Raw genomic sequence first — 25,121 nt, 5'->3', positions numbered from 1 at the left:
GTGGCTGTATCAGTTTACATTCCCACCAACAGTGCAAGAGGGTTCCCTTTTCTTCACATGCTTTCCAGCATTTGTTGTTTGTAGATTTTCTGATGATCCCCATTCGAACTGGTGTGAGGTGATTCCTTATAGTAGTTTTGATTTGCATTTCTCTAATAATTAGTGATGTTGAGCAGCTTTTCATGTGCTTCTTGGCCATCTGTATGTCTTCTTTGGAGAAATGTCTATTTAGGTCTTCTGCCCATTTTTGGATTGGGTTGTTTGTTTCTTTAATATTGAGCTGCATGAGCTGCTTATACATTTTGGAGATTAATCTTTGTCCATTGATTCATTTGCAAATATTTTCTCCCATTCTGAGAGTTGTCTTTTGGTCTTCTTTATGGTTTACGTTGCTGTGCAAAAGCTTTTAAGTTTCATTAGGTCCCATTTATTTATTTTTATTTTTATTTCCATTAATCTAGGATGTAGATCAAAAAAGATCTTGCTGTGATTTATGTAAGAGTGTTCTTCCTAAATTTTCCTCTAAGAATTTTATAGTGTCTGGTCTTACATTTAAGTCTCTAATCAATGTTGAGTTTATTTTTGTGTATGGTGTTAGGGAGTGTTCTAATTTCATTCTTTTACATGTAGCTGTCCAGTCTCCCAGCATCACTAATTGAAGTGACTGTCTTTTCTCCACTGTATATCCTTGTCTCCTTTGTCATAGATTAGTTGACCATAGGTGCATGGGTTTATCTCTGGGCTTTCTATCTTGTTCCAATGATCTAAGTTTCTGTTTTTGTGCCAGTACCATATTGTCTCAATTACTGTAGCTTTGTAGTATAGTCTGAAGTCAGGGAGTCTGATTCCTCCTGCTCCATTTTTTTTTTTTCCCTCAAGACTGCTTTGGCTATTCAGGGTCTTTTGTGTCTCCAAACCAATTTAAGATTTTTTGTTCTACTTCCGTAAAAAATGCCATTGGTACTTTGATAGGGATTGCATTGAATCTTTAGATTGCTTTGGGTAGTATTCATTTTCACAACATTGATTCTTCCAATCCAAGAACATTGTATATCTCTCCATCTGTTGGTATCATCTTTAATTTCTTTCATCAGTGTTTTATAGTTTTCTACATACAGGTCTTTTGTCTCCCTAGGTAGGTTTATTCCTAGGTATTTTATTCTTTTTGTTGCAATGGTAAGTGGGACTGTTTCCTTAATTTCTCTTTCAGATTTTTCATCATTAGTGTGTAGGAATGCAAGAGATTTCTATACATTAATTTTGTATCCTGCTACTTTACCAAATTCATTGTTAAGCTCTAGTAGTTTTCTGGTGGCATCTTTAGGATTCTCTATGTATAGTATCATGTCATCTCCAAACAGTGACAGTTTTACTTCTTCTTTTCCAGTTTGTATTCCTTTTATTTCTTTTTCTTCTCTGATTGCCGTGGCTAGGACTTCCAAAACTATGTTGAATAATAGTGGTGAGAGTGGACATCCTTGTCTTGTTCCTGATCTTAGAGGAAATGCTTTCAGTTTTTCCACTCTTGAGAATGATGTTTGCTGTTGGTTTGTCATATATGGCCTTTATTATGTTGAGGTAGGTTCCCTCTATGCCCACTTTCTGGAGAGTTTTTATCATAAATAGGTGTTGAATTTTGTCAAAAGCTTTTTCTGCATCTATTGAGATGATCATATGGTTTTTATTCTTCAATTTGTTAATATGGTGTATCACGTTGATTGATTTGTATATATTGAAGAATCCTTGCATCCCTGGGATAAATCCCACTTGATCATGGTGTATGATCCTTTTAATGTGTTGTTGGATTCTGTTTGCTAGTATTTTGTTAAGGATTTTTTCATCTATATTCATCAGTGATATTGGTATGTAATTTTCTTTTTTGTAGTATCTTTGTCTGGTGTTGGTATCATGGTGATGGTGGCCTCATAGAGTGAATTTGGGAGTGTTCCTTCCTCTGCAATTTTTCTGGAAGAGTTTGAGAAGGATGGGTGTTAGCTCTTCTCTAAATGTTTGATAGAATTCACCTGTGAAGCCATCTGGTCCTGGACTTTTGTTTGTTGGAAGATTTTAAATCACAGTTTCAATTTCATTACTTGTGATTGGTCTGTTCGTATTTTCTATATCTTTCTCTTGCAGTCTTGGAAGGTTATACCTTTCTAAGAATTTGTCCATTTCTTCCAGGTTGTCCATTTTATTGGCATAGAGTTGCTTGTAGTAGTCTCATAGGATGCTTTGTATTTCTATGGTGTCTGTTGTAACTTCTCCTTTTTCATTTCTAATTTTTTTTTTTTTTTTTTTTGCTGTACGCGGGCCTCTCACTGTTGTGGCCTCCCCCATTGCGGAGCCCCGGATGCACAGGCCCAGCGGCCATGGCTCACGGGCCCAGCCTCTCCGCGGCATGTGGGATCTTCCCAGACTGGGGCACGAACCCGTATCCCCTGCATCGGCAGGCGGACTCTCAACCACTGCGCCACCAGGGAAGCCCCTTCATTTCTAATTTTGATTTGAGTCCTTTCCCTCTTTTTCTTGATGAGTCTGGCTAATGGTTTATCAATTTTGTTTATCTTCTCAAAGAACCAGCTTTTAGTTTTATTGATCTTTGCTCTTATTTTCTTTGTTTCTATTTCATTTATTTCTGCTCTGATCTTTATGATTTCTTTCCTTCTGCTAACTTTGGGTTTTGTTTTTTCTTCTTTCACTAGTTCCTTTAGGTGTAAGGTTAAATTGTTTCGAGATTTTTCTTGTTTCTTGAGGTAGGCTTGTATAGCTATAAACTTCCCTCTTAGGACTGCTTTTTCTGCATCCCATAGGTTTTGGATCATCGTGTTTTCATTTTCATTTGTCTCTAGGTATGTTTTGATTTCCTCTTTTATTTCTTCAGTGATCTCTTGGTTATTGAGTAATGTATTGTTTAGCCTCCTTGTGTTTCTGTTTTTTATGTTTTTTTCCCTGTAATTGATTTCTAATCTCATAGCGTTGTGGTCAGAAAAGATGCTTGATATGATTTCAATTTTCTTAAATTTACTGAAGCTTGATATGTGACCGAAGATGTGATCTATCCTGGAGAATGTTCCATGTGCACTTGAGAAGAAAGTGTAATCTGCTGTTTTTGGATGGAATCTTCTATAAATATCAATTAAATCTATCTGGTCTATTGTGTCATTTAAAGCTTCTGTTTGCTTATTTATTTTCATTTAGGATGATCCGTACATTGGTGTAAGTGAGGTGTTAAAGTCCCCCACTATTATTGTGTTACTGTTGATTTCCTCTTTTAGCAGTTGCCATATGTTTTGAGGTGCTCCTATGTTGGGTGCATATATATTTAGAATTGTTATATCTTCATCTTGGATTGATCCTTTGATCATTATGTAGTGTCCTTCCTTGTCTCTTGTAACATTCTTTATTTTAACATCTATTTTATCTGATATTAGTATTGCTACTCCAGCTTTCTTTTGATTTCCATATGCATGCAATATCTTTTTCCATCCCCTCACTTTCAGTCTGTATGTGTCCCTAGGTCTGAAGTGGGTCTCTTGTAGACAGCATATATATGGGTCTTATTTTTGTATCCATTCAGCAAGTGTTTGTCTTTTGGTTGGAGTATTTAATCCACTCACGTTTAAGGTAATTATCCATATGTATGTTCCTATGACCATTGTCTTAATTGTTATTGTTTTTTTTTTTTTTTTTGTAGGTCCTTTTCTTCTCCTGTTTTTCCCACTTAGAGAAATTCCTTTAACATTTATTGTAGAGCTGGTTTGGTGGTGCTGAATTCTCTTAGCTTTTGCTTGTCTGTAAAGCTCTTAATTTCTCCATCTAATCTGAATGAGATCCTTGCTGGGTAGAGTAATCTTGGTTGTAGTTTCCTCCCTTTCATCACTTTAAGTATATCATGCCACTCCCTTCTGTCTTGTAGAGTTTCTGCTGAGAAATCAGCTGTTAACCTTATGGGAGTTCCATTGTATGTTATTTGTCATTTTTCCTTTGGTGCTTTCAATAATTTTTCTTTGGCTTTAATTTTTCCAATTTGATTACTGTGTGTCTCGGCATGTTTCTCCTTGGGTTTATCCTGTATGGGACTCGCTGTTTTTCCTGAACTTGGGTGGCTCTTTCCTTTCCCATGTTAGGGAAGTTTTAGACTATAATCTCTTCAAATATTTTCTCTGGTCCTTTCACTCTCTCTTCTCCTTCTGGGACCCCTATAATGCGAATGTTGTTGCATTTAATGTTGTCCTAGAGGTCTCTTAGGCTGTCTTCATTTCTTTTCATTCTTTTTTCTTTATTCTGTTCCACAGCAGTGAATTCCACCATTCTGTCTTCCAGGTCACTTATCCGTTCTTCTGCCTCAGTTATTCTGCTGTTGATTTCTTCTAGTGTAGTTTTTGTTTCAGTTATTGTATTGTTCATCTCTGTTTGTTTGTTCTTTAATTCTTCTAGGTCTTTGTTAAACATTTCTTGCATCTTCTTGACCTTTGCCTCCATTCTTTTTCCAAGGTTCTGGATCATCTTCACTATCATTATTCTGAATTACTTTTTGGAAGGTTGCCTGTCTCCACTTCATTTAGTTGTTTTTCTGGGATTTTATCTTGTTCCTTCATCTGGTACACAGCCCTCTGCCTTTTCATCTTGTCTATATTTCTGTGAATGTGTCTTTTTTCCACAGGTTGCAGGATTGTAGTTATTCTTGCTTATGCTGTCTGCCCTCTGGTGGATGAGGCTCTCTAAGAGGCTTGTGTAAGTTTCCTGATGGGAGGGACTGGTCGTTTGTGCATTTTTATGTTGTGTTGAACATCTCTTTTCTTATTGGCTTGTAGGAGTGCTCTATATAATCTAAATACCTGTCTGTTTTCCCATGCAAATACATTCCCTAAATTCTGGGATTTCCCTTTTTTTCTCTTTTTATGGTTTAGTTTGATGAACAGAATGTTTCTGTTTTAACTTAAAAACAAAAGTTTTTAGTTGTGACATATAAGATATCTTTGCTTACTCAGGTCATTAACATATTCTAGAAACTTTATTATCTTAACTTTCAGCATTTAAGTCTGTGGTGCATCTGGAATTAAATTTTCCCTGCAGTGTGATTAAGGGGTCAATTTCCCCTCCAAACATGCACATTTGGTTATTTTGTTGACCCACAACCATTTGTTGTTTAGACCATACTTTTCACAATGGATTACAGTGGAGGCTTTTATTTAAATTCAGGAAACTCTGTGCATGGGTTCTCTTAATTTTTCTCATCATTCTGTTGTTTATTCTTATATCACTACTTCAATTTCTGTATAATTTATAAAAAATTTTGTTATCTAGTCTAATAAGAGCTCCAACTTTGTTCTTCTTCAAGAAATAACTGCTATTGCTACTGTTGATCCATTTCATTAATGTACAAATTTTAGAACCATCCTGTCAATTTGCACAACAAATGTTAGTATTTTCTCTAAGATTGTAAGAAATCTGTAAATCAGTTTGGGAGAACTGATATTTTTAGAATATTACATTTTTAAATTCATGAACATAGAATATCTCATCATTTATTTAAGCCACTTAAAATCTCTGCCCATAAGAGCAGAGATTTTTTTTCTTGTGCCTCTTATTTATTTTTCTTGCTTTATTGTCCTGACTACTACCTTCAGTAAAATGTTAAATAATGGTGATTTTAGCAGGCATCTTTTGCTAGCTCCTGGTCTCAGGGTGAAAGCTTTCCATCCTAAAGTCAGATGTTTAATACATGTTTCTTGTAGAAACTCTATATTTGATTGAGTTACCTTCCTTAGTATCTTCTTACCTTTCCAAAAGTTTAATATGATGATGATGTTGATGATTCTATATATGATTTGGATTTTATCAGATACTTTTTATACCTATAACATTGATTTTTAAAAATTAAACCTTGTATTCCTAGAATAAACCAACTTAGCTATAATACATTATCTTTTTATATATCTCTGAATTTGATCTACTAATATTTCGTTTAGGATTTTTGCATTTATATTCTAGAAGAAGCTGTGCCCATAAATTTTCTTTCTTTTAAAACTCTTCGGATTTTGTTATCAAGGTTGTGTTGACCTTATATTTGATTAGGAAGTGTTTCCTAGGTTTCTATTTTCTGGAAGAGTTTGATGTAAGATTCATGTTATTTGTTTCTTAAAAATTTGTCTTAGCACATAATCTATTTGGGATAATATTCCATGTGCACTTGAAAGGAATGTGCATTTTTCAGGTGTTATGGTTACTAAAATCTCAGTTACTTCAAGCTTGTTAATTGTGTTTAAAAGAATCCTTATTTTTAGTGATTTGGGGAGGTTTCTATCAGTTATTGACAGAGAATGCTAAAATCTCTTCTTAAGATTGTGGGTTTCTCTAAATCAGTTTTTAGTTCTGTCAAATTTGGCCTCATACTTTGAGGATATGTTATTAGGGTACACATGTTTAGAATAGTTAAGTCATTGTATTATTGACCCTTTTACAATGATAAAATTTCACTCTTTAACTCTAATTTCCCTCTTTAACTAATTGCCTTATTGGCCATTCCCTCTGATATCTTCATATTTACAGCAACTGTCTTTTGACTGGTAATTTTATAATACATGTTTTCCTAACCATTCCCATTAAACATCTCTGTTGCTTTTATATTGAAACTGTGACTCTTATAAGGGTATACAGTTGTATTTTGCTTATTTTTATATTCCATTTTGATTTTTTTATTAATGTATTCAGACTTTAAATTTATTTCAATTGAGAGTATAATTAGGTTTATGTATATCATCTCTCTGTTTGTGTTCCATTTGTCCTGTTAGTTCTGTGTTCCTTTTTGCTTCTTTTAACCTTTTTTTCCCTTTAATCAGGTATTTTTGTTTTTCCTTTATTTCTCACATTAGCTTGTTAATTTATGGTTACCTCTTTCTATGCACTTCATTCCTTCCTGCATTATTTTGCTTCCATCATTTTCTTTTACCTTAAGGACTTTCTTTCATATTTATTTTAGTTCAGGTCAGTTTTTGATTGCTTGAAAATTTCTTTTACTTAAAACTTTGAAGGATATCTTCTTTAGATATAGAATTCCAGGTAGGCTTTTGGTGTTTGAAGATGCCATATTTATTATCTTCTGGCTCTCATAGATTCTATTGAAAAGTCAGTAATAAGTCTTATTTTTTCTTCTTTGAAGATACTTCTTTCCAACTCTTACTCTCCAAACTACTTTTAAGGTTTATGCCCTGTATTTGTTTTTCAGCATGGGTGTGGTTTTCTTTGTATGTACTCTGCTTGGAGTCGGGGAGGTTATGTGCCTTCTTAAATCTGTGGTTGATGTCTTTCATCAGTTTTGGAAATTGCTAGGCCAGAGGTATTTCAAATATTTAATCTTTTTCATTATCTCTCTTCTCTGAGGTAAAGTAGCTCCAAAAACACATATGTTAGAATCCCTTACCATTTCTCATGTGTCTCTTAGACTCTTTTCTGAATTGTTTTCTTCTTTTACTTCTGTGTTTTAATTTGCATGTTTCCTACTGACCCATCTTGTAGTTCACTAATCATCTCTCTTAAGTTATCTAATCATTTTTAGCCTATCTATTAAATTCCTAATTTCAGTTATTCTGTTTTTTAGTTCTGGAATTTCTACTTGATTATTTGTTGTAAATTCAAGTTATATATTGAAGTTTTCCATCATTTCCTATATTTTCTTGAACATACTGAGTATGGTATATTCAAAGTTTTCTCAGTTAATTGCAACATCTGGATCACTTGTAGGTTTATTTCTATTAACAATTTATATCTTGTATTGGGTTGACCAAAAAGTTCCTTTGGTTTTTAAGTAAAAATAAAGGACACGTTTTTCATTTTCACTGAGAACTTTATTGAACAACGTATTCACCCTTTTGTTCTACTACCTTCTACCATTTTTCGGGCAACTTCATAATTCCATCTACCCAAAACTTTTTATCTTTTTGAGCAAAGAACTGTTTCAGGTGCCTTTTACAGTCTTCCAGGGAATTAAAAATTTTTCCATTAAGAGAATTTTGTAAAGACTGAAATAAATGGAAATGCAAAGGTGCAATGTCTGGTGAATATGGCAGATGAATCAGAACTTCCCAGCCAAGCTGTAACAGTTTTTGCCTGGTCATCAAAGAAATATGTGGTCTCACATTATCCTGATGGAAGATTATGCATTTTCTTTTGACTAGTTCTGGAGGCTTTTTGTCGAGTGCTGCTTCCAGTTGGTCTAATTGGGAGTAGTACTTGTTGGAATTAATCGTCTGGTTTTTTTGAAATGAGCTCATAATAGAAGACTCCCTTCCAATCCCATCATATACATAACGTCACCTTCTTTGGATGAAGACCCGCCTTTGGTGTGGTTGGTGGTAGTTCATTTCACATGCCCCACAATCTCTTCCCTTCCACATCATTATACAGTATCCACTTTTCATCACCTGACACAATTTGTTTTAAAAATGGACCAGTTTAAGTAGAGAATCACATGTGGAAAAATGGTCAAGAAGGTTTTTTTTTTCACTTAACTTACGTGGAACCCAAACATCGATGCTATTAACATAACCAAGCTGGTGCAAATGATTTTAAACACTTGATTTGGATATTTTGAGTTTGTTGGCCATCTCTCACATGGTATAACATTGATTGTTCTCAGTTAATGTCTCGATTTGATTGCTATCAACTTAACTGGTCTATCCATCATCCAGGGAGAGATCTCCAGCACGAAACTTCACAAACCACTTTTGACACATTCGATCAGTCACAGCACCTTCTCCATACACTACACAAATCTTTTTTTGCATTTCAGTTGTGTTTTTACCTTTCTTTAAATAATAAAGCATAATATGCCAAAAATGTTGCTTTTTTTTTCCATCTTCAATATTAAATGACTACACAAAAATTCACCAATTTTGATTTTTTTTAATGCACGCTGATATGACATCTGTCACAATACAATCTAAAAAAATTGTTTCAAATGAAGTTAAGACAACTAAGCACTACTAGAGCCATCTTATGGAATAAAATGAACAAACCTTTTGGCCAACCCAATATTTTGAGTCAGCCAATTCTCTTTATTAGCATTTAGTCATTGATTAAGTATCAGACATATATGTAAAAAGTATAAAGACACTGAAAGATGTTTTATTTCTCTAAAGAGGATTTAATTTTGTTCTGACAGGCAGATATTGTATAGACAGAGAACCTTTTGAGGCTTATTTTTAAGCTTTGTTAGGGCTGTTCTATTTCTGGTTTCTCTTAGGGTTGAGCCAATATAATGTCTAAACTGAGAATGGAATATTTACCAGGTTACCTTGTTTTTTCCTGAATTCTAATCCCTTTCTCCATAGCATCAAATGACTAAAGAAATTTCTTCTTAGCTTTTTAGCATGCCAGCTATTGCTATTGCACTTTGAGTCTAGGTATCTCTCCAACACACATACTACTTGGAATTTGCAAACATATGAAGGATTTATTTTATACTTGACTTTGAGCTCACATTTCAGTGGTTCTCTCCTCTCAGGGATTTTGGTCCTTCAGTCCTAACTGCCTTGGCATCCCTACACTTTAACCTCTGTCCCTTCATTCCAGTGAAACTGCTACAAGTAGGCCTTAGATTTCTGCTTGGCTTCTCTTTCCTGTTAATAAAATTGGGGCTTTCCCTGAGGGAAAATGTGGCAGGAAATACAGGGTTCACATCCGCATGAGACTCTTATTCTCTGGGATCTTAGCTTTTTAAGTCTTGACTGCTTCAATTGTTCTTGAGTACCTTCAGCTCCTTTTTTAATCCAATATTTATAGTTGTTCTCAGACGAATCTTAATTCTAATTAAAGCTATACCAGAATAAAATGTCCAAAATGAAGTGTTTATAAATATTTCAAGTCAGTGATGATTTTAAGTGTTTCAGACATTGTTCTCACCACAGTGAACAAAAGAGATAAAATCCCTGACCTCAGTGACCTTACATTCACTTAAGGTGACAGACAGTGAATAAATATATAAATATACAGAATACTATAAGATATTGAAAATTACTATAAAAATTTTTATAAGGAAAGTTAAGAGATAGAGCATAGAATCTGATTGGACAATCATGGGAGGCCTACATGAGGTGAAATATTTTTATAGAGATGTGAAAATAATGTGAAGGGATAGCCATTGGGTAATGTGGTGCTGGGCTAAGTGGAGGGCAAGTATGGAAGCCTTGAAACAGGAACTTTTTTAGTATACTAAAGAAACAGAAAATTCACAGTAAGTAGAACTGATTAGCTGTGGAGAATAACCAGAGATAGGGAAGAAACAGAAAAATGGTCAGGGGACGGTTCACATAAAGCCTATGATATGAAGTCAAGAACTTTGAATTTTGTTTCAAATGTGATAGAACATTATTATTGGGTTTTGAGCAAGGGAGTTAAATGTATTATTTGTTTTAAATGGATGAATTTGTTTGTAATACAGAGATTATAGTTTAGGGGAGCTAAGAATTAAAGCTAAATACCAATTAAGAAGGTATTATTACCTTGCCTTCCTTTGACATTTTTTTTTACTCCCTTTTTTATGGCCATCACTTCATTTTAAAATCATCTTACAACTTCAGATGACATAATCAGATTACAAAAGTGTCCCTATATTTTTTGTTCTTTCTTTCTCTTACTTTCCTCTATACAACTGTAAGACATATCTAACCAGGACTTCCCTTTTATCACTTATTTAGGTCATAACAGTAGTTGCCTTTGGTACAGTCTATACTTTTCTTTAAGATTTATCACAAGAGAGTTGTAGTGATATACATGTATTCAAACTTATATTTTCCTTCCCAGCCAACAAATACTGAATGTTTACAGTATGGTAGATACTGTGCTTGGTGCTAGGGTAAGTACATAGACAGATATGACATGGCCCCAAGTTTAGGAGATGTCAGAAATATATTTGAATATTTTCAGCTATAAAAGAAGTAAATATAAAATTGTCTTAATAAATTAGCCTCAAACAAAAAGCCTGGATCAATCTGCCATGAAGTCTTTATATTCGTTTGTTGCCTCTGAAATGTGTTTTCATTTTACAAATGCTTAACCAAGGGGACACTGATAACGAAGATCAATTTGTTTTAGTTTTTATTAAGCAGAGTTAACCTTAATTCTTTAAGTTCCAAGAAATCTGAGGGGTCTGAGATTGTATCCTGCATGCAGTCTAACAAGTTAGGCTGCCACACTTTCATGGATGCTGGCAGAAGAAATGAGACATTTATTACTTGTCACATCAGGCAGCAGAAGCGTCATGTTTTTATCTATTCCCTTTGCCCCAGGTTCCATAGGCAGGAATTCCCCCTTAGGAATCCAGAAGCTTAGGAAACCCTATATTTTATAAAAGGCTGCTAACAAACCTGTTCATCCTATGCTCCAGAGGAAATAGTTATTTTCTTTTTTTTTTTTTTTTTTTTTTTTTTTTTTGCGGTATGCGGGCCTCTCACTGTTGTGGCCTCCCCCGTTGCGGAGCACAGGCTCCGGACGCGCAGGCTCCGGACGCGCAGGCTCAGCGGCCATGGCTCACGGGCCCAGCCGCTCCGCGGCATATGGGATCCTCCCAGACCGGGGCACGAACCCGTATCCCCTGCATCGGCAGGCGGACTCTCAACCACTTGCGCCACCAGGGAGGCCCTAGTTATTTTCTTATACCAGACAGCAAACAAATTTTTCCTTCTGCTCCAGAAGGAATCACTCAAATACTGTATCTTCCAAGTCTGTTAGCTATATTAACATCCTTAGAAAGATAGTCCAGAACAAAAAATGTCATAAGTCATGAAGAAATGTTAGAGACCTATGGAGAATTATCTCCCAACAATATGTACCCTTCATGTGTACATGGCAAATTTTCCCACAAGTACCCACTCCAGTGGCTACTCTGAATAATCTGACAGGGGCTAGGACAAAATCCATTAGGTTATCCTCATGATACATTTAATGAAGGATACTAGCAATACCCCAGACGTTTCCTCTTTAAGTTTCTGTATTGACCTTCCCACTAGACTTGAGGCTTTAATCCAGGTACAGCTGGAAGTATTAGCTATTACAGACTCTTTTTGGGCCCGCAAGGAGGAAGTTGAAGGCAGTTCTGCCATCTAAAATAACCCTGGCCAGTGAATTGAAGCTGACTTGAATGCTTTCCAGGACCATAATGGTGTTTCCTTAAATGTCTGAAGGTGATCTATGACCAGAACACCTTCCAAGTGGCATTTGTCCGCCCCATAGGATGACTGAGAATGGGAGTGGGGAAAACATCCAGGCTGCACCCAGAGGATGTGTCAATCATGCTGGCCTGAGACATCCTATTAGGGAAAGGAAATATGTTTCATGCCCAGGAATGATCAGGAGAGAATCCAGAGTTGTCAAAATAGGACTGTATTATCCTCCATGTATTTTTTCATAATCATTACCTAGGAAGTAGCTGCAAGGGTATGATCCCTTTCTGGGGACAGCCATATTAACTGATCATATTGCCTTATTTAGGTATGTGGACAGAAGGAAGTGAGAGTGGTGAAGTCAGACTATCAGCTCATTGTTGAGTACCTTTTGTGATAAAAGGCACATGACTGTCAGGCTCCAATGGTTCAGAAAACTGAAAAATTATACAGACGAATTTCAAGGGCCACAGTTATATGGCCAAATTTAGCTGATAGATAACCTGAAGATGTATCAAAAGTTGAGAATGGAGGAGAGGGTTTAGAAAGTGAGATTTGAGATTCATAATGGGACAAATTTCCAAACTGTAAGGATTCTGAGGTGCTACAAAAGTTATCAAGAAATGTTAGAAAGAATTCTTTTGAAAATGGCATGAGGCAACTTGGATAGAAGAGGAGGAAAGTATTGGGACTCAGAGTTGGGGATGGTGAAGAATAAAAACGAGACCAAGACATGGCTTTTAGAATTTCTAGGACCTGTTCAACTCTAACTAACTTGTGGCTTACAGCAAATCTGGTTCTAGTTTCATATGTCAAATGAAAGGATTATATTAGTTGGTATGAAAAATTTTGTACATACATATGCAAATAAACATGAATGTTATTCCCGGCTCTTCTGATAACCTTATTTCCTAGTCTCTCAAAGTTGGATTATAGGATAATAATTTCTTCTCTGATAAAAAGTCAAATGTATGTTTATCTGTTCAAATGTTCAATTGTGAGTACAAAGTTACAAATTTATCTAAGTTCAAGTTTATTTTTAATGTGTAAGTAAATTTGATAATAGTCTTCTAATAAACAGAAAGCTTTCCAAATTCTCAGTTGTAAGTTAACAGAAGGTTTTCTTAAGCAATAATTGAAATTTGTATAAATGTCCAGTAGTAAGCATGATATATTAATATACATTTTTTTAAACAGTAGTATATTTATAATCTTGGCCAATTCCTCCTGACATTTTGAGATTTTTTCCTCAACATACTAGGTACTGCCAAATATAGTTGATATTAATAAGCTTGAACTCATATAAATCAATAGTCTTGGTAATATTTTTGGTTGAGATTATGTAATTACTGAAAGTATCTTTAGCATTTTATATTAAACCTTCTATTTATGTCTCTAGAAATTTCCAAGAGACAGTGGTTCTGGAATCAACTAACGCAACATTGTAAAGCAACTATGCCCCCAAAAAAATTAATTAAAAAAAAGGAATTGTTCTGGAATCTAACAAAAGTTTGTGACCTTATATTAAAAACCAAGAAAAAGTATTTTCAAGCTTTTCTGCACTTTTAGATATCAATTTAAAGAACTAATTTTTTTCCTCAAACTTCATGTAGCCTTTCCAAGGAAGAAACCTCCATCATCATCTATATGATACAGCAAAGAAATCACTGTGCTTTGTGGGACCTTGTCCTGCTGCAGAAAGAAAACAGCTGGAGTCCCAGAGAGTATAAAAAGAGGTGGTTTGGCAGGTGTTTAAGAAAAAAAAAGTTGTTTGTTTATATAAAAACTAGTGCATAAGTCAGGCTCCTTGCCTGGCATTACTAGTCCTTTTCCTCAGTCACTCCTCAGATAGCATATTACTTTTAAAATTTCTCTTCCAATTTTTTCATTGTGGGAAAGTACACATAACATAAAATTTACCATCTTAACCATTTCTAAGTGTGCATTCAGTGGTATTAAGTATATTCATAAAGTTGTGCTACCGTCACCACCATGCATATCCAGAACTCTTATCTTACAAAACTGAAACTATATACCTGTTAAACAATAACTCTTCATTCTCCCTTAATATTCTAATGTCATAAACACCTTAATTTGCATTTACACCAGCTTAACTTCAGTAGCATCCATGAATTATTCTCCTTTATAGCTACATCTCCACCCCTTTCAGTTGTTGATGTCACAAAATTGCATCTTTATACATTGTGTGCTCCAAACACAGACTAATAATTTCTCTAAATAGACTAGTATTTTAAATCACGTGGAAAAGAAAATGTGGAGTTACAAACCAAAGTTTCAATAATACTAGCTTTTAAACTAAGAATTGTTTGTTTTTAAATGTATTAGTATCTTAAAAAGTGGAGTGAACAAACTGTTGATACAATAATATTAGCTTTTATAATTTTCCATGTAGTTACTAAGATCTTTATTTCTTCATATGCCTTTTAACTGCTGCCCAGTATCCTGCCACTTCAACCTGCAGAACTCTCTTTAGCATTATTTTCATGCCAGATCTAATGGTAATGAATTCTCTCAGTTTTTGTTTATCTGGGAGTGTCTTCATTTCTTCCTCAAATCAAAGGACAGTTTTGCCAGATATAGGACTCTTGATTGGCAGTTTTTTTTTTCTTTCAGCACTTTTAATTTATCAGCCCACTGCCTTCTGGATGTCAAGGATGCTGATGAGAAATCTGCTGATAATCTTGAGGATTCCTTGTACATGACAAGTTGCTTCTTACTTGGTCATTTCAAGATTCTCTCTTTGTCTTTGTCTTTTGAAAGTTTGACTATAATGTGTCTTGGTGTGGGGCTCTTTGAGTTCATCTTACTTCAAGATCATTGAGCTTCTTGGATGTTTATATTCAGGTCTGTTATTGAATTGGGGAAACTTTTAGTCATTATTTCTTCAAATATTCTCTGCCCGTTTTTTTCTTTCTTCTCCTCTGACTCCCATGATGCATATGTTGGTCCATTTGATGGTGTCTCACAGGACTTTTAGGTTCTGTTCATTTTTATTCAATCTTTTTTCTTTCTGTTCTTTAGATTTGATAATTCCATTGCTGTATCTTCAAGTTCACTCATTCCTTTATCTGCCTACTCATAGGCAGATCCCTCTAGTGAATCCTACCAGTGAATTTTTCTTTTCAGTTATTGTACTTTTCAGCTTTAAAATTTCTTCTTGGTTTCTTTTCAAGTTTTCTGTCTCTTTATTGATATTTCCACTTTGTTCATAGATCATTTTCTCCCTTCTTTTAGTTCTTTGAACATATTTAAGACAGTTATTTTAAAGTCTTTGTCTAGTAAATCTGCCATGAGGTCTTTTTTAGGCATAGTTTTGGTTGATTATTTTCCTTTGAATGGGCTGTAAATTTTCCTGCTTCTTTGTATGCCTTGTGATTTTTATTTAAAGTTAGACATTGAATCTAATAATGTGGTAACTGTGGAAATAAGATTCTCTCTCTTCCCCAGTGTTTGCCAGGTTTTTTGCTTTTGTTTTTATTGTTTTTGTTTTTGTTTTGATTGTTTTAGTCTGTGTCTGTGCCAAGGATCAGACTGAGTTGTAAACTCAAGGTCTTCTCATTTCTTTTCTAAGCCTGTGCCTTCCCCTGGGCATGTATGCTGACTTTCCCCCATATATGCAGATGCTTTTGAATATCCTAGTCTTTTTTAAAATGAATATTCTAGTCCTTAGTGTTTGTTTCCCAAAAAAGAAAAAGGAGAAAAATGAAGAGGGGAAGAGTTGGGGGAAGAACACCTGCCCTTTAAATCCTCTGGAAATCACTTAGTAGGTGGGGTAAATAGCCTTACAACAATAGGGGAGGTGCCACTCACCTCTTTGTACCTCTGAGATCAGAAGCAACACTCAACGGTCAGAGTACAGATCTCCAATCTTTGGAAGACAGTGTCCTCATTGTCCACCCTGGCTCCTGCAAACTGTGTGCAAGGTACTTCTAAGACACATGAATAGCTGCCTGCCTTGGGGCTGGAGAATGGAGGATAGATAGCTGCAACTGTGCTAAAGGCTGACATTTACCAAAATTAACCACAATTTACCATCCAAGTCTTCCCCAGGACATCACAAGCCTTCAATAGACTCTAGAGTTCCAAAATGGTTACACTACACAGATTCTGCCAGTTTAGCTGTTTTCTAGGTTGGGAGACAGGTTCCTCATGCTCCCTACCCCACCATCTTCCCAGAATCCTCTGGCACATTGCCTTTCGTAATATTGTCTCCACATCTTCTCTTCATTTTAGCAATTTTACAGAGTAAGAATACTAATTTAATGATAGCTGATATGCCTTGGGCCTTGATCTTTCCTGGCATAAATATGAATTTTCCTTTATTTGTCATACAAAAGAAAGAATTTAGAAATCTGAGCCCTCCATACTGTTTGCAATTTTGCATTAAATAGCTCTTCTTAAACCAGTTATATATTCTTAAACCACATCTAACTGGTATATAACTGTGATATATATGTTAATGATCTCTGCCTAGAAGGAACTGGACAATGTACTGGTGCACAACTGTATCCTTTTTACATAGATATTCAAATAACATGAATCTGATTAGGTTTCCTAAGACTAAATGCTGTAAGTAATGGTCTGTCATTGCGCTGCTGGCCTGTAGTCAAGACGTCTTAGGCTTGCCTTTCCAATGGTTTTTCAAGAGACAGTCAAGAAACACTGAAGCTGTATAAATGGAAAATTGCATTTAGGTCTTCTCAGATTATAGTCGTTCTAGTTTTTTAAACATAAATATGTTTGATCATTTTAGAAACTTTAAAAAAACAAGTTCATTGGTATTATGATCATCATTTTCTCTTAAAGATTCAAAAACAATTATAGAACCACAGAATATTATTTAAACCATATTAGATAATCCAAGTGAATAAAATTTAGATAATTATACCCTAAATTATACAACACAAGCATAACTAATATATTTCCATTGTAGAACGATAAATTTGGAAATTACATAAATGGAACAAAGATGTTGTAAGATGAAGAGTGAAGTGACTTAAGATCATTCCAAAATTTAAATTTATATTTTTATCATTCAAACTCTTGAACTAGAGAATATAATATCAGGAACCATGTTCTGTATATTGCTACAAAAGTCTTTTTTCCATCTATTCAGAAAATTCATGAAATGTTGAACTAAAGTTAAGTAAAAGCTATCTTACAGATGGTATTTACAGAAAATTGATACTAATATGTTAAAATACTATAAATTTTTAATGGTGAGGTTTGATGGAAAATATTATATTTTGCATAATAAAGAGCTAAAGGATTATTTCCCTCAGTTACATCTAGAGTTGGCTCAGAGTCATAGTTCTCAAACAGTTAAATACACTGAACAATCTGCACGTCTCATTTTTTAGAGCATGTGAGTACTCAAGGCTTTACTTTTTTCCACTTGGGGATGAAAAATCTTATCCCATTTTTTAGAATGTTTGCATTAAACAGATACATAACATCTCACAAGAGTGAGCAAGTAGCAGATTTTCCTCTAAATAAAAATGCTGAAATACTTTCTTAACATGTGTAGTATATAAGACAATTTAAAAGAATCTTTGTAAAAGTTATGCAAACTAAATTATGTACATTAATGTTATTATTTGTGCAGGCTGCCTTAGAGAAGGAATGGCTTGCTTTAGATTCCACCCGCTTCCCTTCACAAACACTGCTTCTTCCAAACCAGCTGCACTGGCCAAAGGTAACATGTCATGGAAACCTCTTAGTGCTCGATCTTTGCTCATTTCTTAAGGTTATGCTCTGCTGCAGTGATTAATAATACAATTTATTGACTTGAAAAACACAATTACTTTTAGAAGCCTCTGACTTCCTCCTCATCCCCAGATGTAATTTTTCATGTAGCTTTTCTTTCATTTGCTCCTGATTTTTTTCTTTATTTTGGACTTCTTTCAACACTTTATTTCACAGTAGCAAAAAAAAAAAAAAAAAAAAAAAAGATATGCTTCAGCTGCATAAAATCACTAGTTGACAGCACTTTAAAAATACAAAAATATGCATTAAAAGGGCAACAGCTGAAGATTCTCAGTCAGAGGTCAATGGACTGCAATATCTGTTATTTATTTGATAATCTTTGAAGTTTTTGTTTTCTGAATTTTTTCATGATCTTTGCAATTAATCATTCTGTATATGCAAACTATACCAAAAGCATATCTCTCATGACTATAACAAAGGACATTTGTATGTATATTCCATAAATTTCATTTGATTATAATTTTTAATTTTTATGTGAGTTTTCCTTAGGCTACTCAGTAATATACATGTAAAGTAATACAATGTACATGCTAGATTTTTTTTCAATTTATTTTATACTTATGTACATTTTTTTTCCTGATAAGTTCTCTGGAACCTTAAAATCTGATGATACTTCACTTAATTTACCAAGTCATCCAGCTCAAGCATGGCTGTGTAATGAGAAAGAAAATTTGTTTTCATTGGAACACGTGCAATTTAATAGCAGGTAAGCTAAATTGCTCTTTTAGTGGATCAACCTCTAATGAATGACAAGAATATTATACTCTTTACAAAAGTAGTAAGATGATGAAAAGAGGTATGAATTTGTTAAAAATGTAATGATTTTATGGAGTTATCAGTGTAAGTAAAATGTGTGATGTAAGTTTATTAAAGCAAATACAAACTTAAGTGTCAGTGAAATAATGTTAACTGTTGTAAACAAGTGAAATTTTAAATACTGCTATATAGGTAGAGATGAGGGTTAGAATAAAAATTCCAATGCTGTGTTTCTTTCAATGAAAGGATTGAAATATGCTTCAAGTAATTGAAATGTAAACATTTTAAATTAATGGCAGACTTTTATTACTTTTCAAGATAAAGTTTTTCTGTAAATTAAATGTATTTTATTTCTGAGTTTGAGACAACATAAACAGCTTGTAGTTTTAAAAAGTGCTGATATACTTGTGTTGATTCAGTTAAGTGTGGTTTTTTCCTATTGCTAGTTCAGAAAATAGAACTTTATCCAGGACACCTGAATCAAAGACCAGCAGAAAGAGTTTGCTAAAATCTGAAAAAGAAGAAAAAATTTCAGAAGAATGGTATGTGGTCGGTCTGTTTTACACTAAACTATTAAGAAATTGAGAAATTTTTAAATATCCAAAGCAGATATTTTTCAAGATTTCAAGAATACCTTTATTAGTTTTTAAGAAACCATACCTCTGTTAAATTACAGATTCTTAAATGGGAATTCAAATTTGTTTGGGTATGATATAATTCAGATATGTGTGTTTATATGTATTTGCATATATAAATATAGTCTGGGGATTTTTTGCCTTTATTAAATTTAATCTTTTAATAGGGGCTTTAAGGATATTTCTACTGCTCAGCAAATGCTGAAGAGAGCACAGAAAATGAAATCAAAGAAATTAAGGAAAAAATTAGGTGGGTAATCAATGATCTTTGCATAACTATGTATCTGACATTAAAGATAAAATCTCTTAAACTATTTTTTAGCAAATTGTATTTAATGAGAATAGAAATGAAATGCACAGATACGAGAATGTCCAAGGCAATAATCCATAAAAAAAGAACAAGAAAACTTAGAGAAAATTATGATATTACGTTTAATGATTTATTATACTCTTAAATGTTATTTTCACTTTTCTCCTGTTTCTTAGCTACTTGGCTATTGATTATTCTATCTATTGTGCACGGAGAATTAAGCTGTAATTCATTTTGAAGCTGGTTCATCTCAGCAAATGTTGATTCTAAAGAGCGTCTGCTTCGTGTGATTATTCCTTTGTGTGTTTTTAAATTGCTTGATTATTCAGTAAATTATTTCTATAAATTCATCAGTTCCATGAATATCAGCTATGAAGACTTCACAACTTGACACTTTGGAAGAGGAGCACAGTGTATATCTTTTGTGATTATGCTGAACTTGTGAAATGTTCAAAGGCATCTTTTCTTCTATTCCATTTGCCAGACTATTCAAATCATTTGTGGTTCTTTGGACACCTCTAATCATTTTATTAAAATTACTTAATATGTGGAGTAATTTATAGATGTCAGAGCAAGAAATTGGTTGTTATGAATTTATAACCATAATTAAAACAATTTAAAATTATTTGTATATTTCATATAACTGCATTTACTTAAAACTTTATATTTACTCATGGACTCATAGGCTCAATATAAGTAACATGACTTTTTGTTTTATCTGTTTTGAGTTTCTCTCACTCATCAGTTTCTTTTATAAAGATCTTAATGTCAGTGAAATGTTTCCATAAAAGTAACATTACTCCTGAGAAGAGCAAGGAATCTATATTTATCCTATAGTTCTAGCTTATATCACCATACAAAGAAGCACTCAGATTAATTTTTATCTTTATTAATTTTTCTATTATTTTAATCAGTTCAGTTATAGAATTCTAAGAAATATGTATATTTAATTTTTAAAAACAGAACTAAAAATAACCAAGATACTGTTGGTTTCTAAGTAATAACTGTTATTTGTTGGCACAGCACTTACTAGCCATTGATAAATTACTGATGACTCAGTTTTTTATATTCCTAAATTTTCAACTTTCCTTTTTTGGCATTATATTAGTGATATCTTAATTTTCCCTTTTATCTTTTTGAGATAACTATAATGTTTTTTGTTGTGTACTAAACGTTTGTCAACTTTAAAATATTGAAATTTTAAGCATTTTTAGAGAAAATTAAATATGGGCTCTGTTTGTCAATTTGCTTTATGCCTCCTGTACTCTTGTAAACTCCTACTAAGTTCATCAGGGCTCTGTGGTGGTTTCCCAGGGAAATACAACCCCAAACCCTTAATGATGATGAGACTCTCAGTTCCAGGGAAGTGGAATTCAGTAAATCGGGGTAGTTTGATAATGTTATATTGCTTTGATATATATTTCTACTCATTTTCAACGGTATCAAAAACAATGTTTAAAGCAAAGTTTGGAGAAAAATAAAAGTTACTGAAACTCCTGGGGCAAGTTCAAATACCAGAAGTGGCTTAAGAACCGATTCAGTCAACGTTCAACAAACAATTATTATTTATTTATGTTCAAGATCTAATTTCTTAGATATTTACAGTGTTTGCAATGTCTGTGATAGTGAAAGTAAGGAAAATTTTATCTTGTTGGAATCTGTCTCTGGAAATATATAGGTGTTTCTTGCTAATTCTTGTAACTGAGGTTTTTTTTTTAGGTTGAGTACATTTTTAATTGATCAGCATAGTAAATAATATTTTTTAGAAAAAATTTAATAAGGAATATATGCTCATACATAAAAATCATTGCTTTAATGGCCAAAAATTAGACGTAATTATTATGAAGCAAAAATTAAACCTCTTTTTATCTGTCACAAGGGGGCATGGTAGGGTAACAAATGAAAAAGGACATCCAAGTTAACAACCACATCTTAAATTTAACATTTTGACAGTGGTCATTAAGCATGACCTGTTATCTCTTCCCTCTTGTGTCTCCCTCCCTCCCAAGAAGGAAGAGATATGGGAACATATGTATATGTATAACTGATTCACTTTGTTATAAAGCAGAAGCTAACACACCATTGAAAAGCAATTATACTCCAATAAAGATGTTTTAAAAAAAAAAGCATGACCTGTTAGGTAAAAGTCCAAAATGGCAACTGTATAATTTTTATGGGGTTATTTACTCTAATTACATGATTGTAAACCAAATTGCATTCTTATTCCTGTGTGTGGTTTTGTGTCTTTACATTAAGCTTTTGTTTTGCTTTGGTTTTATCAAAATAGTATTAGATTGATGAAATAAAAACAATTTTTTTAAATTTGAATTCTGAAGTGTAAAACTTAATGATGACCTTTAAATCCTCCTCACTCTTTTTCTCTGCTCCCCCTTCACAACATATACACAGAATAGAAATAGTCAAGATTAAAGATGAAAAAGAAAATCAGTGGGATCCTCTACAATTATGATACTTTAATCTTTAGTAGGTTGATGATGTAGAATTTATGTCATTTTGTATATGTGAGCAAATCATTTAAGACTCGGTAACTCCATCTTTCTTCTTACAGAATAAAGAATTTTCTAGTATTAATGCAATCAATTTGTGCTATGCTGTTAACTTATTTGAATCTGCCTAAAATAATGGCCATAATTTTAAACTTTTATTACTCACTAATAAATTTAAATGATTTTTAGATACTTAAATTCTGTTAAATACTTTAAAAATTTACAAGTAATTTTCAAATATACATATATATGTATATATCTTACATGCACAACTTGCCAAGTTGAAAATTTCAAGCCACCAGAGGGCAACATTTTTCGTAAAACTGTTGGAGACTAACCAGCTCTGTGTGGGTAGGGAGGGTGTCAAGTGGGGCAGTCAGAGAATAAAAAATTAAATGGAGTCCCTAAAACCTAAAAAAGCACTAATCCTCGTGGAGGTGACTCATAAATGCACGAAGTGTGGAAGCTTTAATTCAACTTTCATGCCATGAAAAACCTTAGAGCAACTTGCTCAGTAGCAAACTCTTAATAATATTTCCTGTTTCTGTCTTGTACATATAGTTATTTAGCCAAGGGATATGAGTCAACAATATCTGATTTAAGATGAGAGTGAAAATAGGGCAGAAGGTAGGGGGTTAGTTCTTTGAAGAAAGTTGCAGATAGAGGAAGAATACCACTGAGGTTGCTGATTAATGAAGAAGCAAGGGGCTGAGAAAGCAAGCAGTTTGGGCAGCCATCAGGGGACACTCAGTATTGATGACTTCCATTAGGATAAATGAGGTCATCTGCTTTAAACAGAAGAGAGAGGAGGGGGAGAAGGAGGGGGAGGAGGAATTAATTAGAAGCCACAGGATGGAATCTAAAATTGTGAGGAGTTAACCATGATTTACTTAGTTTGGTTTTGGCTTCTAATTGTTGTTATTCCTAGTAAGTCATTGCTACTTTCCTCATGATGGACATAAGTGTGGGCCAGTAATGACTGGCCTTGTGTTTGTGGGGTTTTGTTTGTCTTTTTGTTTTTAGTGTTGCATCATGCACAGAAGTAATTTCAGAATCTGGTGTTCTGGGTTGGAATTTAGCAGGGAAGTTTAGAGTTTAGTACTGCAGTGAAGAACATCATGTGTAAGGTGAGAGTTGCTGGGTTGTTGAAAACCCGAGGGTCAATATCCTAAAGATAGCATAATTGGTAGCAAGACTGAGATGAGCCAGATGGAGAAAGAGAGTGAGTGAGTGGTTTTGATGTGGAGCACTCCTGAGAGAGGACAGGTTTTGAGTATAGGGATTTTGGTGGAGAGCAGATGGTAAAAAGTTTAAGGGCTAAGAATATAAGGATGAAGACATAACGTGGCTTTCCAACATTTATAATATTTATGCATGTCAAATTTCTTAGTTAGAAGAAAAGATCAGGATGAAGCAGACAAGGTTAATTTTGTTATAAATGTAGAGCCACCACTAGGGATTAGAATCATCTTGCAGCTGTTAGTAACACCTAGCACAGTTTCAAGTACATGTTAAGCATTCAATAAATATTTGCTGATTTTATTTCAATGAAGAAAAAAGCTTGAGACTGTGTTAGCAACATTTAGTTATAGCCAAGAATTAAGTCAGGTAGAAAATAATTAAAGCTAACTTCTTAATGTGAATTAAACAGTTCATGGGCTATATAGCAAAGAGATCAGGTTGCAAAATGATAAGGTAATTAAGAAATGTTAAGGAAGGATCAAAAGGGAACAACTTAGACAAAACTGTGACAAAATGAAGTTTATTGCTGATTTATTTTGTTTACCTTAGTGATTCCCAAAAGGAACTTAAAAGAATTTTGATCAAATGTTACTTTGTTGTGCTCTGAACAAAACAATAGTAAAACTTATTTGAATACTAAGATCCTGGAGGACCCAGTCTCCGCTTGTTCCCCACCAAATTCCCTGAACCTAATACCATGGTAGATGTTCAATAAATAACTGTTAACCAAATCAGCAGTAGGTTAGCTAAAAGTCACTAAAGACATTTGACTCTGTGTATGACTGTGTGTATTTTATAGTCATTTAAATATATGTTTATATTTGACAAGGCAAATTTAAATTAGTAAATAATACTCCTTATAAAAATTAACTATAGCTAGTCATTCAATCTTAGCATAAAACTTATTTTACAGCACTGCTCTACATGGCACATACAGAAAATGGATAATAACCAGATTTTCAAGTATGTCATTAATGAGAATAAGATAAACCAGTGAGCTAAGATTAGGTTTGTAGAAACTGTAAAGAGATTGCCCAGGGGATGGAATAATTTTAAGGATATTATAATGTCTAAATAAAATTATTACTTAAATGAGGTAATGGATAGAAAGTGTTGAGTACAGAGCCACATACATAATGGAAAGTCAGCTTACTTACGGATTTCTTTAACTATACGATAAAGATGTATTTAAAACCTATTTTCCAGATACTGAGCAAGTCATATTGGGAGATTAAAAATTTTAAAAACAACAACATTGACCTGCCATTGATGATTGCTGAGGAGTAGATTTAAATGACTTTGTAATGCTCTTTACAATATCCTTATATCCTGGCTTTCTTACTTGATTGTGTATTTTTTGAGGGTAACAGTAGTATCATTCATGGTGGTCTTTTTGGGTACTATCAGAATCAAGTGATTTTTTTTCCCATCTAGAATTACTATATTTTTTGCTTCTTATCATTATTCCTTATTATTATTCCTTAGCAATTTGAATTAATTTGTGTTTAATCAGTTTAAGGTGATTCAATCAGAATGTTCTGAAATGCAAAGATTGAAAATGTAGCACTCTTTATGTGCTCTTGATGAATAAAATGATTTTATTGAGTAAATTGAGCTAGACAACTCTTCTAAATATTTTATATGTGTTAAATTATTTAATCATGATAATAGTGTGAGGAAAGTGCTGTCATTATCCATGTTTTACATATTAAGAAATCAAGTC

General features: G+C 33.6%; 1 protein-coding gene across 1 annotated transcript in view; it reads left to right on the top strand.

Moving 5' to 3' along the window:
• The window catches only part of LRRIQ1 (leucine rich repeats and IQ motif containing 1), a 182,739-nt gene that overhangs the window by 95,955 nt on the left and 61,663 nt on the right, over positions 1–25,121 (top strand). Inside the window, exons 18-21 of the mRNA XM_060113615.1 lie at positions 17,788–17,877; positions 18,533–18,654; positions 19,151–19,246; positions 19,507–19,589. Coding sequence (XP_059969598.1) covers positions 17,788–17,877; positions 18,533–18,654; positions 19,151–19,246; positions 19,507–19,589 — 391 coding nt within the window. The remainder of the gene's footprint in view (positions 1–17,787; positions 17,878–18,532; positions 18,655–19,150; positions 19,247–19,506; positions 19,590–25,121) is intronic.

The sequence above is a fragment of the Mesoplodon densirostris genome, chromosome 11 (assembly GCF_025265405.1).
Source record: "Mesoplodon densirostris isolate mMesDen1 chromosome 11, mMesDen1 primary haplotype, whole genome shotgun sequence".
NCBI classification, from domain to species: Eukaryota; Metazoa; Chordata; class Mammalia; order Artiodactyla; family Ziphiidae; genus Mesoplodon; species Mesoplodon densirostris.
This window is presented reverse-complemented; position numbering and strand designations above follow the sequence as displayed.